Source organism: Schistocerca americana, chromosome 2 (genome assembly GCF_021461395.2).
Source record: "Schistocerca americana isolate TAMUIC-IGC-003095 chromosome 2, iqSchAmer2.1, whole genome shotgun sequence".
In the NCBI taxonomy this organism is placed as follows: Eukaryota; Metazoa; Arthropoda; class Insecta; order Orthoptera; family Acrididae; genus Schistocerca; species Schistocerca americana.
Genome location: NC_060120.1, coordinates 558,350,867 through 558,364,675, shown reverse-complemented (window position 1 = coordinate 558,364,675; position 13,809 = coordinate 558,350,867). Strand labels below are relative to the sequence as shown.

Below are 13,809 nucleotides of genomic sequence, written 5' to 3'. Positions count from 1 at the left end.
TTCTATTTCTTCTCCATGGATTTTAATACCTACTCCAAATTTTTCTTTTGATTCCTGTATTGCTTGCTCAATATACAGATTGAATAACATCGGGGAGAGGCTAAAACCCTGCCTCACTCCCTTTCCAACCACTGCTTCCCTTTCATACCCCTTGACTCTTCTAACTGCCATCCAGTTTCTGTACAAATTGTAAATAGCCTATCGCTCCCTGTATTTTACCCCTGCCACCTTTAGAATTTGAAAAAGAGTATTCCAGTCAACACTGTCAAAAGCTTTCTCTAAGTATACAAATGCTAGAAACATAGGTTTGCCTTTCCTTGATCTTTCTTCTAAGATAAGTCGTAAGATCAGTATTGCCGCATTTATTCCAACATTTCTATGGAATCCAAACTGATCTTCCCCGAGGTCGGCTTCTACCAGTTTTCAACACCTGCTTTCTTTGGGACTGGAATTATTATATTCTTCTTGAAGTCTGAGGGTATTTTGCCTGTCTCATACATCTTGATCACAGATGGAAGAGCTTTGTCAGGACTGGCTCTCCCAAGGCTGTCAGTAGTTGTAATGGAATGTTGTCTACTCCGGGGGCCTTGTTTCGACTCAGGTCTTTCAGTGCTCTGTCAAACTCTTTACGCAGTATCGTATTTTCCATTCCATTTCATCTTAATCTACATCCTCTTCCATTTCCATAATATTGTCCTCGAGTACATCGCCCTTGTATAGACCCTCTATATACTCCTTTCACCTTTCTGCTTTCCCTTCTTTGCTTAGAACTGGGTTTCCATCTGAGCTCTTGATATTCATACAAGTGGTTCTCTTTTCTCCAAAGGTCTCTTTAATTTTCCTGTAGGCAGTATCTATCTTACCCCTAGTGAGATAAGCCTCTACATCCTTACATTTGTCCTCTAGCCATCCCTGCTTAGCCATTTTGCACTTCCTGTCGATCTCATTTTTGAGACGTTTGTATTCCTTTTTGCCTGCTTCATTTACTGCGTTTTTATATTTTCTCCTTTCATCAATCAAATTCAATATTTCTTCTGTTACCCAAGGATTTCTACTGGCCGTCGTTTTTCTACCTACTTGATCCTCTGCTGCCTCCACTACTTCATCCCTCAGAGCTACCCATTCTTCTTATACTGTATTTCTTTCCCCCATTCAGTCAATTGTTCCTTTATGCTCTTCCTGAAACTCTCTACAACCTCTGGTTCTTTCAGTTTATCCAGGTCCCATCTCCTCAAATTCCCACCTTTTTGCAGTTTCTCTAGTTTTAATCTACAGTTCATAACCAATAGATTGCGGTCAGAGTCCACATCTGCCCCTGGAAATGTCTTACAATTTAAAACTTGGGTCCTAAATCTCTGTCTTACCATTATATAATCTAGTATCTCCAGGGTTCTTCCATGTATACAGTCTTCTTTCATGATTCTTGAACCAAGTGTTAGCTATGATTAAGTTGTGCTCTGTGCAAAATTCTACCAGGCGGCTTCCTCTTTCATTTCTTAGCCCCAATCCATATTCACCTACTATGTTTCCTTTCTCCCTTTTCCTACTCTCAAATTCCAGTCACCCATGACTATTAAATTTTCGTCTCCCTTCACTACCTGAATAATTTCTTTTATCTCATCATACATTTCTTCAATTTCTTCGTCATCTGCAGAGCTAGTTGTCATATAAACTTGTACTACTGTAGTAGGCATGTGCTTCGTGTCTATCTTGGCCACAGTAATGTGTTCACTATGCTGTTTGTAGTAGCTTATCCGCACTCCTATTTATTTATTTATTTATTTATTTATTTTTTATTCTGTTTTTGTTCTGTTTGCTGTGTTGTAATGTGTGCTCACTGCCCTGACTCCAAACAAACAACTCCATGCTAATACCTCTGGTCCATAGATTTCAAATGCTGTCAGACAAGAAGAATCTCTACTAAGCATTAAAACACCTACTGTTAGGGTTCTGAACGACTGAGTGCTAGGACTGACAAATTGAGTAGCCTTTTCATTCAAAATCAACAGTGCCTGAGGAAGCGGCGACGCATCATGGCACCAAAGCAGTGAGGCCATGATAGGTCGCTGGAGCTAGCTGGTACCGCATCTGTACACACAAGTCATCTAATTTTACATCTACAGCTATACTTTGCAAACCACAGTGAGGTGCATGGCAGAGGGTACAACCCGTTGTACCAGTTATTAGCGTTTCTTCCCATTCCATTCAAGTATGGAGCGCAGGAAGAATGATTGTCTGAATGCATCTGCAAGTGCAGTAGTTATTCTCATTTTATCCTCATGATCCCTAAGTGAGTGATACATGGGCGAATGTAGTACATTCATAGAGTTGTCATTTAAAGCTAGTTCTTGGAACTTTGTTAATAGATTTTCTCTGGATAGTTAGTGTCTATCTTCAACAGTCTTAGAGTTCAGTTCCTTCAGTATCTCTGTGATACATATATATCTTTCTGCTTGCTTAGTTGTCTTTTGTACTTTGTTAATCATCGTTGCCACAACTGCTTCATGCTTAATGATACCAATTTCAATTAGGGCATCCTCAAAGAGGTCAGGTCTGTTTGTTGCCATTAAATCCAATGTATTTCCATTGTGAGTGGGGTTCCTAACGATCTGTTGTAGGTAGTTTTCAGAGACAGCATTTAGTGTTTCACAGGCTGTCTTTTCATGCCCACCACTAACAAAACTGTAATTTTCCCAATTAATTGTTGGATGATTAAAGTCTCCACCAGTGATTACGGTATGATTGGGGAACTTAACGTACAAGTGAACTGAGGTGTTCTCTGTAGTTTTTGGTTACATCAGGAGATGGGTCTGGTGTATAACAGAAGGAGCCAGTTATCATTTTATGCCCACCCCTGATATGACTCTTGCTCAAACAGTCTCAACATGCAGCTTCAACTTATATCTTGTTGAATTGGAATTTCATGCCTACAGTGACAAATAAACCATCTACTTTTCCCATTTGCGTATCCTTTTGATATGCACCTAAATTTTTCCCAAAAATCTCAGTGCTATCAATTTCAGGTTTTGTCCATCTTTGTATACCTAGTATTATGTGAACTTCACTTCTTCTCATAAGCACTTCAATCTCTGACACTTTGTTGTGACTGCTTCGGCAGTTTACGATTAGGATTTTAATACTCTAAACTGTGGGAGCCATTTCTTTCAATCTTACACTGATACTTCTGGGTTTCCTGCTGTTGTTATCTGGATTGGATTGGATCGGATCGAGAGTCACCAACCTAAAAATGTGTGTGTGTGTGCGTGCACGCGTGAGCGAGCCAGCTACCTGAATAGCAGCCTCTGATGCGTAGTGCACACCTGACTCATTTAGGAGGACTCTGCGCATACGTGAATCTGACAGCTTCTGGTTGCCAGAAGAATTTTTCTGGCAAGTGTCTGGTTACTTGTTGCTACTGCTGATACAGCTAACAGCTGCCCTTCAAGCAGCCACATGGAGCCAATGACCCAGTTTCTGCACCTCTCCCCTTGCCTCAAAACAAACATCCAGCATTGCTCTACCAATTTTGATTTTACTTACTGATAAAGAGATAGAAACTTGTACTGTCAGAAGCCAGTTAAAGTGGCTAAGGTAACATATTTTGTCTTCTGTTTGCTGCACAAACAGAACACAACAAAAATCTAAGAAAGAGAAATGTAGTAAAATAAAGTGACAATTGTAGCATTAAATGTGAACAGGGCCACCAGTTAAGTACCTCTGACTATGGTACCATTATGCAGAGCCTATCTTCATAATTGAAGCATGCTTAATTGCTGGTATTCAACTCAGTATTGCCAATCTGAATGCAGGTGGCAGAAATTTAATATTTGCCCGACAAGGGGAACAGAGAGACAGTAGCATAAAGTTCCTAATTAACACATTTTCACAGTCATGGATTAAATACTAACTTTCTCCATAGTGAAAGCAGACATTTCACAGATCAAGAAGCATATTACTTTCTCCAACTTATATCTATCAAAATGCTCAAAAGAGCAAAATTAGAGAATTTTAGAGGCGTACAGAGCAATACCAACAATTTTTCATCACACACACACACACACACACACTCACTCACTCACTCACTCACTCACTCAACATATGGAAAAGGAAGAAGAGAAACTGCTTCTGCTACATAGTGAATCCCACACCACATGCTATATGATAGTTTGTAGAGTACAGACGCAGATGTGGGAAAAAAAATTTCATGCTCATTTAATATTTATTAATTTTCATTTACAGAGGTAAAAATGAAATAATGGAAACAGGCAAAGACTTATTGTTTCAAAATCATACTTTTTATTGTACAAAAACTCTTCAAGACTGGAAAATTATGCTGTGCTTAAGGACACATACTGTCCATTAATTTTTCAGTCTTTTTGTTACACCTGTATGAAAATGTTAAGATCTGTTGTGTCTTAAAGTGATTTATTTGGCGAGTTTAATTTTTGTCTGAATTTTTCAGATGAACGATATCGACTCCTTGCTTCGATTCCAGCAAGCCTTTTCCTCATGACAAGTATTGGTTTGCTCGTCCTAGCCAGGGAACTTGGCAGATGACATCAAAGCCGACAGTTATGCCTTTGCAGATACTATGAATCTTTTATGTAGTGCCAGTGTCTTTTTTCCCATCTGTAGCTGTTGCATGACAGTAAAGGTTGTTATAATTTTTTGTACATTCAGCCACTATTGTACATATTTGCTGTTAAATTTTGAAATTTTATTTTTATGTTTTTAAATTATTGATGAAAAATAAAGTCTTTACTCAGTTATAAGTATTTTATACAATAAAAGTCCCAGCACACATACTAAAAAAAAATCTTCTTTTACTGCAGCAAAAGTAGTGTAAAAAAGTTGAGTCATACACTGGTTATTAGGCTGCATAGCATTATCTACATCTACATCTACATTTATACTCCGCAAGCCACCCAATGGTGTGTGGTGGAGGGCACTTTACGTGCCACTGTCATTACCTCCCTTTCCTGTTCCAGTCGCATATGGTTCGCAGGAAGAACGACTGCCAGAAAGCCTCCGTGCGTGCTCGAATCTCTCTCTAATTTTACATTTGTGATCTCCTCGGGAGGTATAAATAGGGGGAAGCAATATATTCGATACCTTACCCAGAAATGCACTCTCTTGAAACCTGGACAGCAAGCTACACCGCGATCAGAGCGCCTCTCTTGCAGAGACTCCCACTTGAGTTTGCTAAACATCTCCATAACGCTATCACGCTTACCAAATAACCTTGTGATGAAACGCGCCACTCTTCTTTGGATCTCCTCTATCTCCTCTGTCAACCTGACCTGGTACTGATCCCACACTGATGAGCAATACTCAAGAATAGGTCCTTTGTTGATGGACTATATTTTCTAAGGACGCTCTCAGTGAATCTCAACCTGGCACCTGCCTTACCAACAATTAATTTTATATGATCACTGCACTTCAAATTGTTCTGTACGCATACTCCCAGATATTTTACAGAAGTAACTGCTACCAGTGTTTGTTCTGCTATCATATAATCATACAATAAAGGATCCTTCTTTCTATGTATTCACAATACATTACATTTGTCTGTGTTAAGGGTCAGTTGCCACTCCCTGCACCAAGTGCCTATCAGCTGCAGATCTTCCTGCATTTCACTGCAATTTTCTAATGCTGCAACTTCTCTGTATACTACAGCATCATCCACGAAAAGCCGCATGGAACTTCCGACACTATCTACTTGGTCATTTATATATATTGTGAAAAGCAGTGGTCCCATAACACTCCCCTATGGCACATCAGAGGTTACTTTAACGTCTGTAGACATCTCTCCATTGAGAACAACATGCTGTTTTCTGCTTGCTAAAAACTCTTCAATCCAGCCACACAACTGGTCTGATATTCCGTAGGCTCTTACTTTATCAGGCGACAGTGCGAAACTGTATCGAATGCCTTCCAGAATGAGCCCTGATGACTAATGGTGAATTCAAATTAAGGTTAAAAGGTTGCTTTTGTTTGAAATATGGGTGAGACAGTGTCAAAAGCAAATACTTGGTTCTAAATGTTCCTTGTCAAAAATAGGTCAAAATCATATAATGATGATATGGCAGTGTGTGAGGCAAACATTAAAATATAACAAAAAAGTACTTTATCACTCATTAAAGTTTTGGGGACAGCAACATTAAGCAAATGTCTACATCATTGCAGAAAATGTACACAATATTGATAGCTCTTTTTATCTTTTATATTTTTTTAAACTCGCCCCTTGAGGAATTGTACTATTACAGTAAGAGGCTGCTTTGCTTACTGACTTGGCTGCACAACCAACTTAAGGTACATTTTGTAGCCCTTTATTATTATTATTATTATTATTATTAAGGCACATGAATGCATGTATGAAGCATTAAAGTCATAAACACTATAGACATTGTGATGAATGGCTCCATAAATAATGACAATTTATTGTGCCTAAATTGTGTAAAGTGTGCTGAAAAATTGTTAAAAAGTATAAACACACAAGTGGATATACTTGGAGGGCATAAAAACTGTGAACAATTCTCAATTAGTTATTGTGGAACTATTTACTGTAGTCTGCATGATTCCATAGCAAGTAAATACAGTGGCGATCATTAACAGTGTGTTTCGTAAGTGTTGCAGTGCAATGTAGAAGCAGTGAAAAAGGACATGAAATGCTTGAAATAATGATGGATAGTTTCAAAAAATCTGAAGCAACAAGCTTTCAGAGAAAAACAACAGCTTTATTTGGCAAAAAAGTTCTCTGGATGAAGCACTTCTCTTTATGCCTTGAACTCAAAACCTTGAACAAATAGGTGCTTCTGCTGAAAGGAAATGAGTGTTTACAAATATCAGTGACTAAAAAATATCAGTGACTAAAAACAAAGAAGGGGCATGAGTGTTTACAAATATCAGTGGCAAAAAACAGAGAGGTCTTAAGTGCAGACATGAAAACATGATCCAGGAGAGAGAAATACTTGTACTTTCAGATAACCATGGAAAAGGAGTTGCTGCCAGCATGCGAAATAAAAATAACAAAGTAAAAGCAAGTGAAATAGCAAACCCAGGAGCTCCATTACATGAAATACTGAAGGTTCACTTAGTCCAGGATGCAACTGCAAAATGGTGGGAGGCTCAGATGGTGCTGTGGCTTCATAGTTTCTCCACATAAACAATCACACATAGTACTAGAACATACAGAAGTTACTTTTTATATTTCTAAAAGTTAAAGGTACAATGAAGTTAGATAAAAGAAAACTTAAATTCCAAAACATGAGAACTTCTATAAAGTGTCAAAGATAACAACACAATACATATGAGGGAGTTCATGTGCATCATCTGCTAAGCTTTTGGTCCATAAGTACACTACACTGTATCACTTCCACTCACAGCTCACCCCCCCCCCCCCCCCCCCCCCCACCCTCACCACCCTGTAATGTGGAGCACCTGGGATGTCTTGGTGCTTGATCTGCGGACCAGTTCTTTTGTGGGTAAGGGTGTTACAGTGATTGCGACAGTGTCGGTTAAAGCACCAGTGTGTCCCACAGCTCTAGGAAGGGTTGTCTGGTGGCTGAGAAGTACAATTTCATTGTTCTGGACTAGTTGTGGCGTGATGTGCCTGTGAGATGTTTTGAGATTACTGGAGGTACAATCCATGCTAGTTTGATGTGCTACATTTATATTTTCAATGGTGTACCATTATGCAGTACGTCTGTGGTATGATGGTCTCTGCTGAGCACTGGGAAAGGATCAGTGTATGGAGACTGTAGTGGCAACCTGATTTATTCAATTGCAGCATCATATGTGAGCAGCTGTGCAAATCTTTGTGTACAAACACTGATGAGTGCAATGGTGAGAATGGGGTGGGCAGGACACATTGGTGCAGTGATGCTTTAACTCTTACACCAGTTATGGGAGTTTGCTGTGTCCGGTGGTGGTACTAGCACTAAGTAGTCCACTGGAATTTGTAGGGATCCACCATAAAACATCTCTGACTAGATGCAGCAATGACTGGTTTGTGTGCCATTCAAAGACCTAGTAGAACTAAGGGGAATGCTTGGGTCCACTTTTCTTTGTGACACTTTAGCAATGTCATTAAGGTTCTGCCCCAATATTGTACCACACCATTATTAGCAGGGTAATATCTGGTTGTGTTGTGTCATTGAAAACCACAGTGTCTGGCCAGTTTCTGAAATAGTGTAGACTCAGAACTGTGAGCGTTGATTGGTTGTAATGTGGAGAGAGCATCCAAATATGCAGTCCATATACTCACACAAACATATTCACCGTAGTGTCCCTCAATATGTCGGTGATCACAATTATCTCCGCATACCACATACATCTATCTACTGCTACAGTCAGACCCATATCGCTCCAATGTCCAAGGACAGAAGATGCCCAATCAAGTCAACGTAAACATGGTGTACTTTGAAAGCTGCTGATGTTGGTATGTATGTAACAGCCCACTATACCTCGTTGGTATGGAATGCACTAGCGTGCCCATGCAAGTGCGTCTTTCTTCCTAGAATGGCACGGAAAATGATCTGTAAGTAATCTGATCATAGTGCTGGCCCCCAGGTAAGATAAACTATGGATGCTGTCAGAGGCAGCATTTCTTTCCATTTAGTACTACTCCATGCTCAAACAACCAGCAGCTTACTTTGCACAGATGATGTTCATGCACTGGAGCACTAAGGGGGAACACCAAAATGTTCCCAAGAACATGAACTAAAATTGAAGTCCTTTGAGCACTTCGTCAATGAAACATTGCCAAGTCTGGGAGGTGTTATTTGGTCCAAAAGGCAGGAATGAAAATTCAAATAAACCAAACGGCACGATCACTGCAGCCTTTGAGATGTTGCTGGTTGTATGCTTTTTTATGGTCAAAGACACTAGAAACATTTGTGCCAGCCAGTGCACAGGTGAAGTCCTGTATGTTGAGAACCAGAAACACGTCTGGGATTTTTCAGGCATTTAAAGCCCTGTAATCACCCTATGGCCTCCACAAGCCATATTTCTTGTGAACCAGGCGTGGGGGCAAAGGAGAGGAGCTGTCCAACTAGCAAATAACTCCAGATTTACATTTCCTTAAAAATCGCCATCATCTGTCAGCTGTTACCCAGTGATTTTGTGACTGTGTAGCGAGACAAGCAGTTCTGGCGTAGTGCAGGTGTAGTGCACGGTATTGTGCTTGGTTCTGTTGCAGTGAACTTGTGCTTGCAACTCATTTGCTGACTTCTTGTGTGGCTGTCAGAAGGCTTCTATGTTGCAGCTGTGCTATATTCCTTTGAGGGATTTTCATTGTCTATCCTCTGCAGCACACCATCAGCTGGATGGCTTGTATCTACTGCTGCTATAGTGTTCACCCCTAAGCTTAGCAACTGTGCTCCCTGCAGGTCAACTGCTAATGCAAAAAGTGCTAGGAAGTTGGCATCTAATGTATGTTCAGATACTCTGTGACAACAACAGACCATATGAACTCATCGGAGAAATCAATGTTGTGCACTTTGCGTCCGAAAGTGAAGATTGTGGAGTTATTAACTGCCATCAACCATGGCTGGACATCCTGCTTGTTATGCATTGCATGGCTGACAGGCAGCATGCTGATGTATGAGCCAGTGTCTACAAGGAACGTTGTGCTGGTATGCCTATCTGGCACATACTGTCTTTTTGACATGGAACAATGTGTGTATGGGGTGGTTGCTGCTGATGGCGTGTAGAAACTGCACTACTATTAAAGAGAAATTAGCCATCTGAGCAAATGCATAGCAACATACACTTTGCAGCCTATTGGCCGAAATGTTTATGGTACCAGCATACCTTGTTAGATTCTTACTGTTGTCATCGTGGTTGACCGGTGGTGGTGTTGGCTTGAACTGATCCTAGTTTGGACTGTTGGCACCTTGCTGTTGTTGCTACATGTTCAGCTGGATTTTCTAGTGCTTCCATCATGGCTCTAAAATCTCGAATATTGTCTGAAACGCTTAATGGGTGTCATGGCATGATGGCTGCGCAGTCCAGAGCTTTCTGATTCTGGTCAGCAGCAGTCAGTTTCATCCAGCAAGTATACTGATGTCGTGGCAATTGTTGCAAGCTGCTCGAGTGTTACATAAACTTTCTTCGTGCTATTATCTTATACTGCCAATGCTACCCATACTTTGGTCAGTAATTTTTGCTGACAAGCATGGAGCAACAAATTGTCGAACACTGCGAAGATGACTGCGCAGATGCCTGCAAAACCCTGACAGTGTCTTGTCACTGTGTTTCTCTTGGTATAGTACCTGTCTGACTCTGAGGACGATGGGCTTTGTGCAGCAATAGATCACGTGTTCTTTTAGTTTAATGTAAGCACTGTCTAGCAGCAGGTGGTGTTATGGCCTTGTAATTTCTCTGCATAAATAATCACATGATGCTCTGGAACATACAGAAGTTACTTTTTTAATTTCCAAATGAAGAAGATAAAATGACATTAGATAAAAGCAAACTTAAACTCTAAAGCTTGGAAGATAACAACACAAAACATGTCAGAGCTCATGTGCACCACCTGCTAATCTTATGATGCTCAAATCCACAAAAAATTGTCTGCCACAGTGTTTACCATAATGAAAGCATATAAACAGAAAGAGTTCTAAAAGATAAACTGCAGGGAAACACAGAAGTGAATGTTGTGGCATACATTCCACAGAGATATGATCTAATGGAAAAGTTGTGTGTCAACACAGATTTAATTACAACTAATAGCAAATCCAAGAAGTTTTGTAGCAGTATGTGAGATTCAGCATTCATACAAGTATTGTCTTCAGTGAGGGATTATTTTACAAAGTTTGGGCTGCATAGGAAATGTGGTAGGAGAAAGGTGTGTATGATGAAGTCCTAAAAGAAAACAGTGAACTTTTCCTTAAAAAGCCTCAAGCCATACAGTTATCAGCATCCTTGGCCCTAATTGCATTACCAGCCAGAGATAAATATCTAATTACAGGAAAATCAGCATCAGCAGCATGAGATGGGGTAGAAAAACGAGAAGGTAGAAAATTGCCAGAAGATCAAAATAAGCAAGCAGGCAACCAAAAAAGCAGAAACAACATCCAGACCAACAGACAAGAGAAACAAAGCTACTGGTTATGGAATACAATGGACACATCAGAAACAAAGGACAAATCCATAGCAGCAGCCGAACCAGACAAAGAAGAAACGTCAGCGACAGATGGGATTGAACGAATAAGTGTAGCAGGAAAAAGGAAAACAATGCTTTCTGTACACCTGAAGGATATATTTATTGACCAGAGAAAAGGAGAAACCTCCAGGGTAAGCAATGATGAAAAGTTTACTGGTTTAACAATTCTCCACCAAAATATTCAGTCAGTGAGTAATAAAATCCAGCAAGTTGAGGTTGAACATCTTTCCTCATATATATCAGTAGTATGCATTTCAGAGCATTGATGTAAGGGTACAGAAATAGTGATGTAGCTTTAACATTATGTCAAAGAGCATTTTGTATTGCAGAAATCCCTGAAAGGTAAAGGATCTTGTATCTACATAAAAATCATTTACATTTTAAAGACAGCTCTGATAATGGTGTTCTCAGTGAGGATAAGTATTTTGAAATAGCTGGAATAAAATTAAAGGACAGAAAAAGAAATTAACCTACTATGTATATACAAATCACATAGTGGAAATTTGGATGTTTTCTTCAGCAAATTAACCCAAGTTCTGGACACAGCCTGTAACTTTAAGGCTTATGCTACTTTATGTGGGTGTATGAATATTAACACAGATATTGACAAGTTAATAGGCTATCACTTTGCTGAACATTCTGCAGCACTTTGCTACTACATCATTGGGAAATAGTGCAACACGAATAACTAAAACAACAACATCAGCCTTATATCACAAAATAATTGATATTGATAAAGCCAAGTGTGATGTAATTGTAAAAGTTTTCTTTCTTTATTTTCAGAGAATCTCTGCCACATTATGAACCTTAATTTAAGTACAGAATAATCACTTTTATAAAAAAGTTTTTTCCAAACAAAAAATATATGATTTTGCAAAGCACCTACATCACCATACATTGTAGGAAGTGTATGCTGAAGAAAATATAAATGTGAAGAAACATTCCCAAAAGTATAGGGTGACCCAGAAGTCCATTAACATTTGAAAATTCAATACTTCATAGAATAATGTAGATAGGGAGATAAAAATTGACAAACAGATATGATATGATGTGGGGTTTGATGGAAATCAACAAAGTGCACAAAATGAGCAACAATGGTGCTTCATAGGATACAAAAGAAATAATTACCATACAACTGAATTTTAGCAAAGACAATGTTCTTTATAAAAAATTTTCAACATGTCAACTGTCATTCATAAAGAATACCTGTAGTCGAGGGATAATGTGAAAAGAACTACTCAGCATATCAGTAAGCATGATGAGAAATTGCTATTGGAGTCTTTTAGCACCCCTAATGAGGTTGCACGATCACAGCAGCCTTGTAACCCCACAACAAATAATCACATGAATTGAGGCCTGGAGAAATGGGAAGCCAAGTATGATAGATACAGCAGCTCAGCATGCAATCCTCACCAAATGACGTGCGCGAAAGATCTTTCACATGTGTAGCAATATGGGGTGCAGCGCCATCCTGCATAAAAGTCACACCTTCCAGCAGGTGTTTATCAGCCGGGCTAGGCATGATGCGACTGCCGCTCTCACTACACAGCTCATTTTATACACAATTCTCATGTGATGTCACTGATGTGTTGCTTCCAGCACTATCTGTTGACCAGTTTTTGCACTCGTTTTTGCTTTCAGTGAAATGCTATGTCATTTCAGTTTACTGTCAATGTTTACCTCTCTACCTATGTTATTCCATGAGTTAGCGCATTCTCAAATGTTAAAAGACTTTTTGGTCACCCTGTATTGTGTCTTGTTGAAGGCAACAAAAATAATATGTGGGGTAACAAGACAGTTATGAAATCATCCCAAACTCTTTACTGAGTGAGGTGGTGCAGTGTTTAGCTCACTGGACTCGCATTTGGGAGGACGATGGTTCAAACCAATGTCCGGCCATTGTGATTTATGTTTTCCATAATTTCCCTAAATCGCTTCCCTTCAGGCAAATGCTGGGATGGCTCCTTTGAAAGGGCACAGCCGACTTCCTTCCCCATCCTTCCCTAATATGATGGGACCAAAGACCTCGCTGTTTGGTGCCCTTGCCAAAATCAACCAACCAAACTCTTTAATTCCTCAGCATACTAAAATGAAATCAAAGTGCCCCAGAGCTTCTAGACTACTATGTACAATACAAAAGAATAAACAGGAAGGTGTTGCTAGCAGCAAAGATACCCACAAATGACAGAATCATATTCAATTCAGACAATAAAAGCATAGTAACTTGGACAATTTTAGTCATGGTAGTGACACGATATTTCCCTATCCATGTCCGTTTCCAAACATAACATTACATAGTCTCTTGAGGTAAGGATAATTGTAACTCATATTCGAACAGAGTATAAAATGGGCTCCACAGACTTTGCACTTTATTTGTGCAACCTGCATCTAAATCCTACATTCGGTTATGTGAATTTTGATCGAGCAGCCCATTAGAATTTGGGGAGATGAGTGGCAGCCATGGTCAACCACTGTCACAGAAAGTGGCTAGGCACAGCTGCAAGAGACACGAGTCCATTAAGTGAGTGGAAGCACTTTTCCGGTGACAGGCAACAGTGGGGCATCTCCAGTGTTCCAAAAACTTTGCTTAAGAATATGTTTGTCAAAAATAAAAAGTAACACACAGCTTTAGTGCAAGCAAC

General features: G+C 39.6%; 1 protein-coding gene across 3 annotated transcripts in view; it reads left to right on the top strand.

Annotated features, from left to right (window-relative positions):
• The window catches only part of LOC124591764 (glycerol kinase 2-like), a 276,367-nt gene extending 271,595 nt beyond the window's left edge, over window positions 1-4,772 (top strand). For all 3 annotated transcript variants that reach the window (XM_047131767.1, XM_047131770.1, XM_047131768.1), the window contains one exon: window positions 4,463-4,772. In XM_047131767.1, the coding sequence (XP_046987723.1) occupies window positions 4,463-4,557 (95 nt within the window). In that variant the 3' untranslated portion in view covers window positions 4,558-4,772. The remainder of the gene's footprint in view (window positions 1-4,462) is intronic.
• Window positions 4,773-13,809: the final 9,037 nt, after the last annotated feature.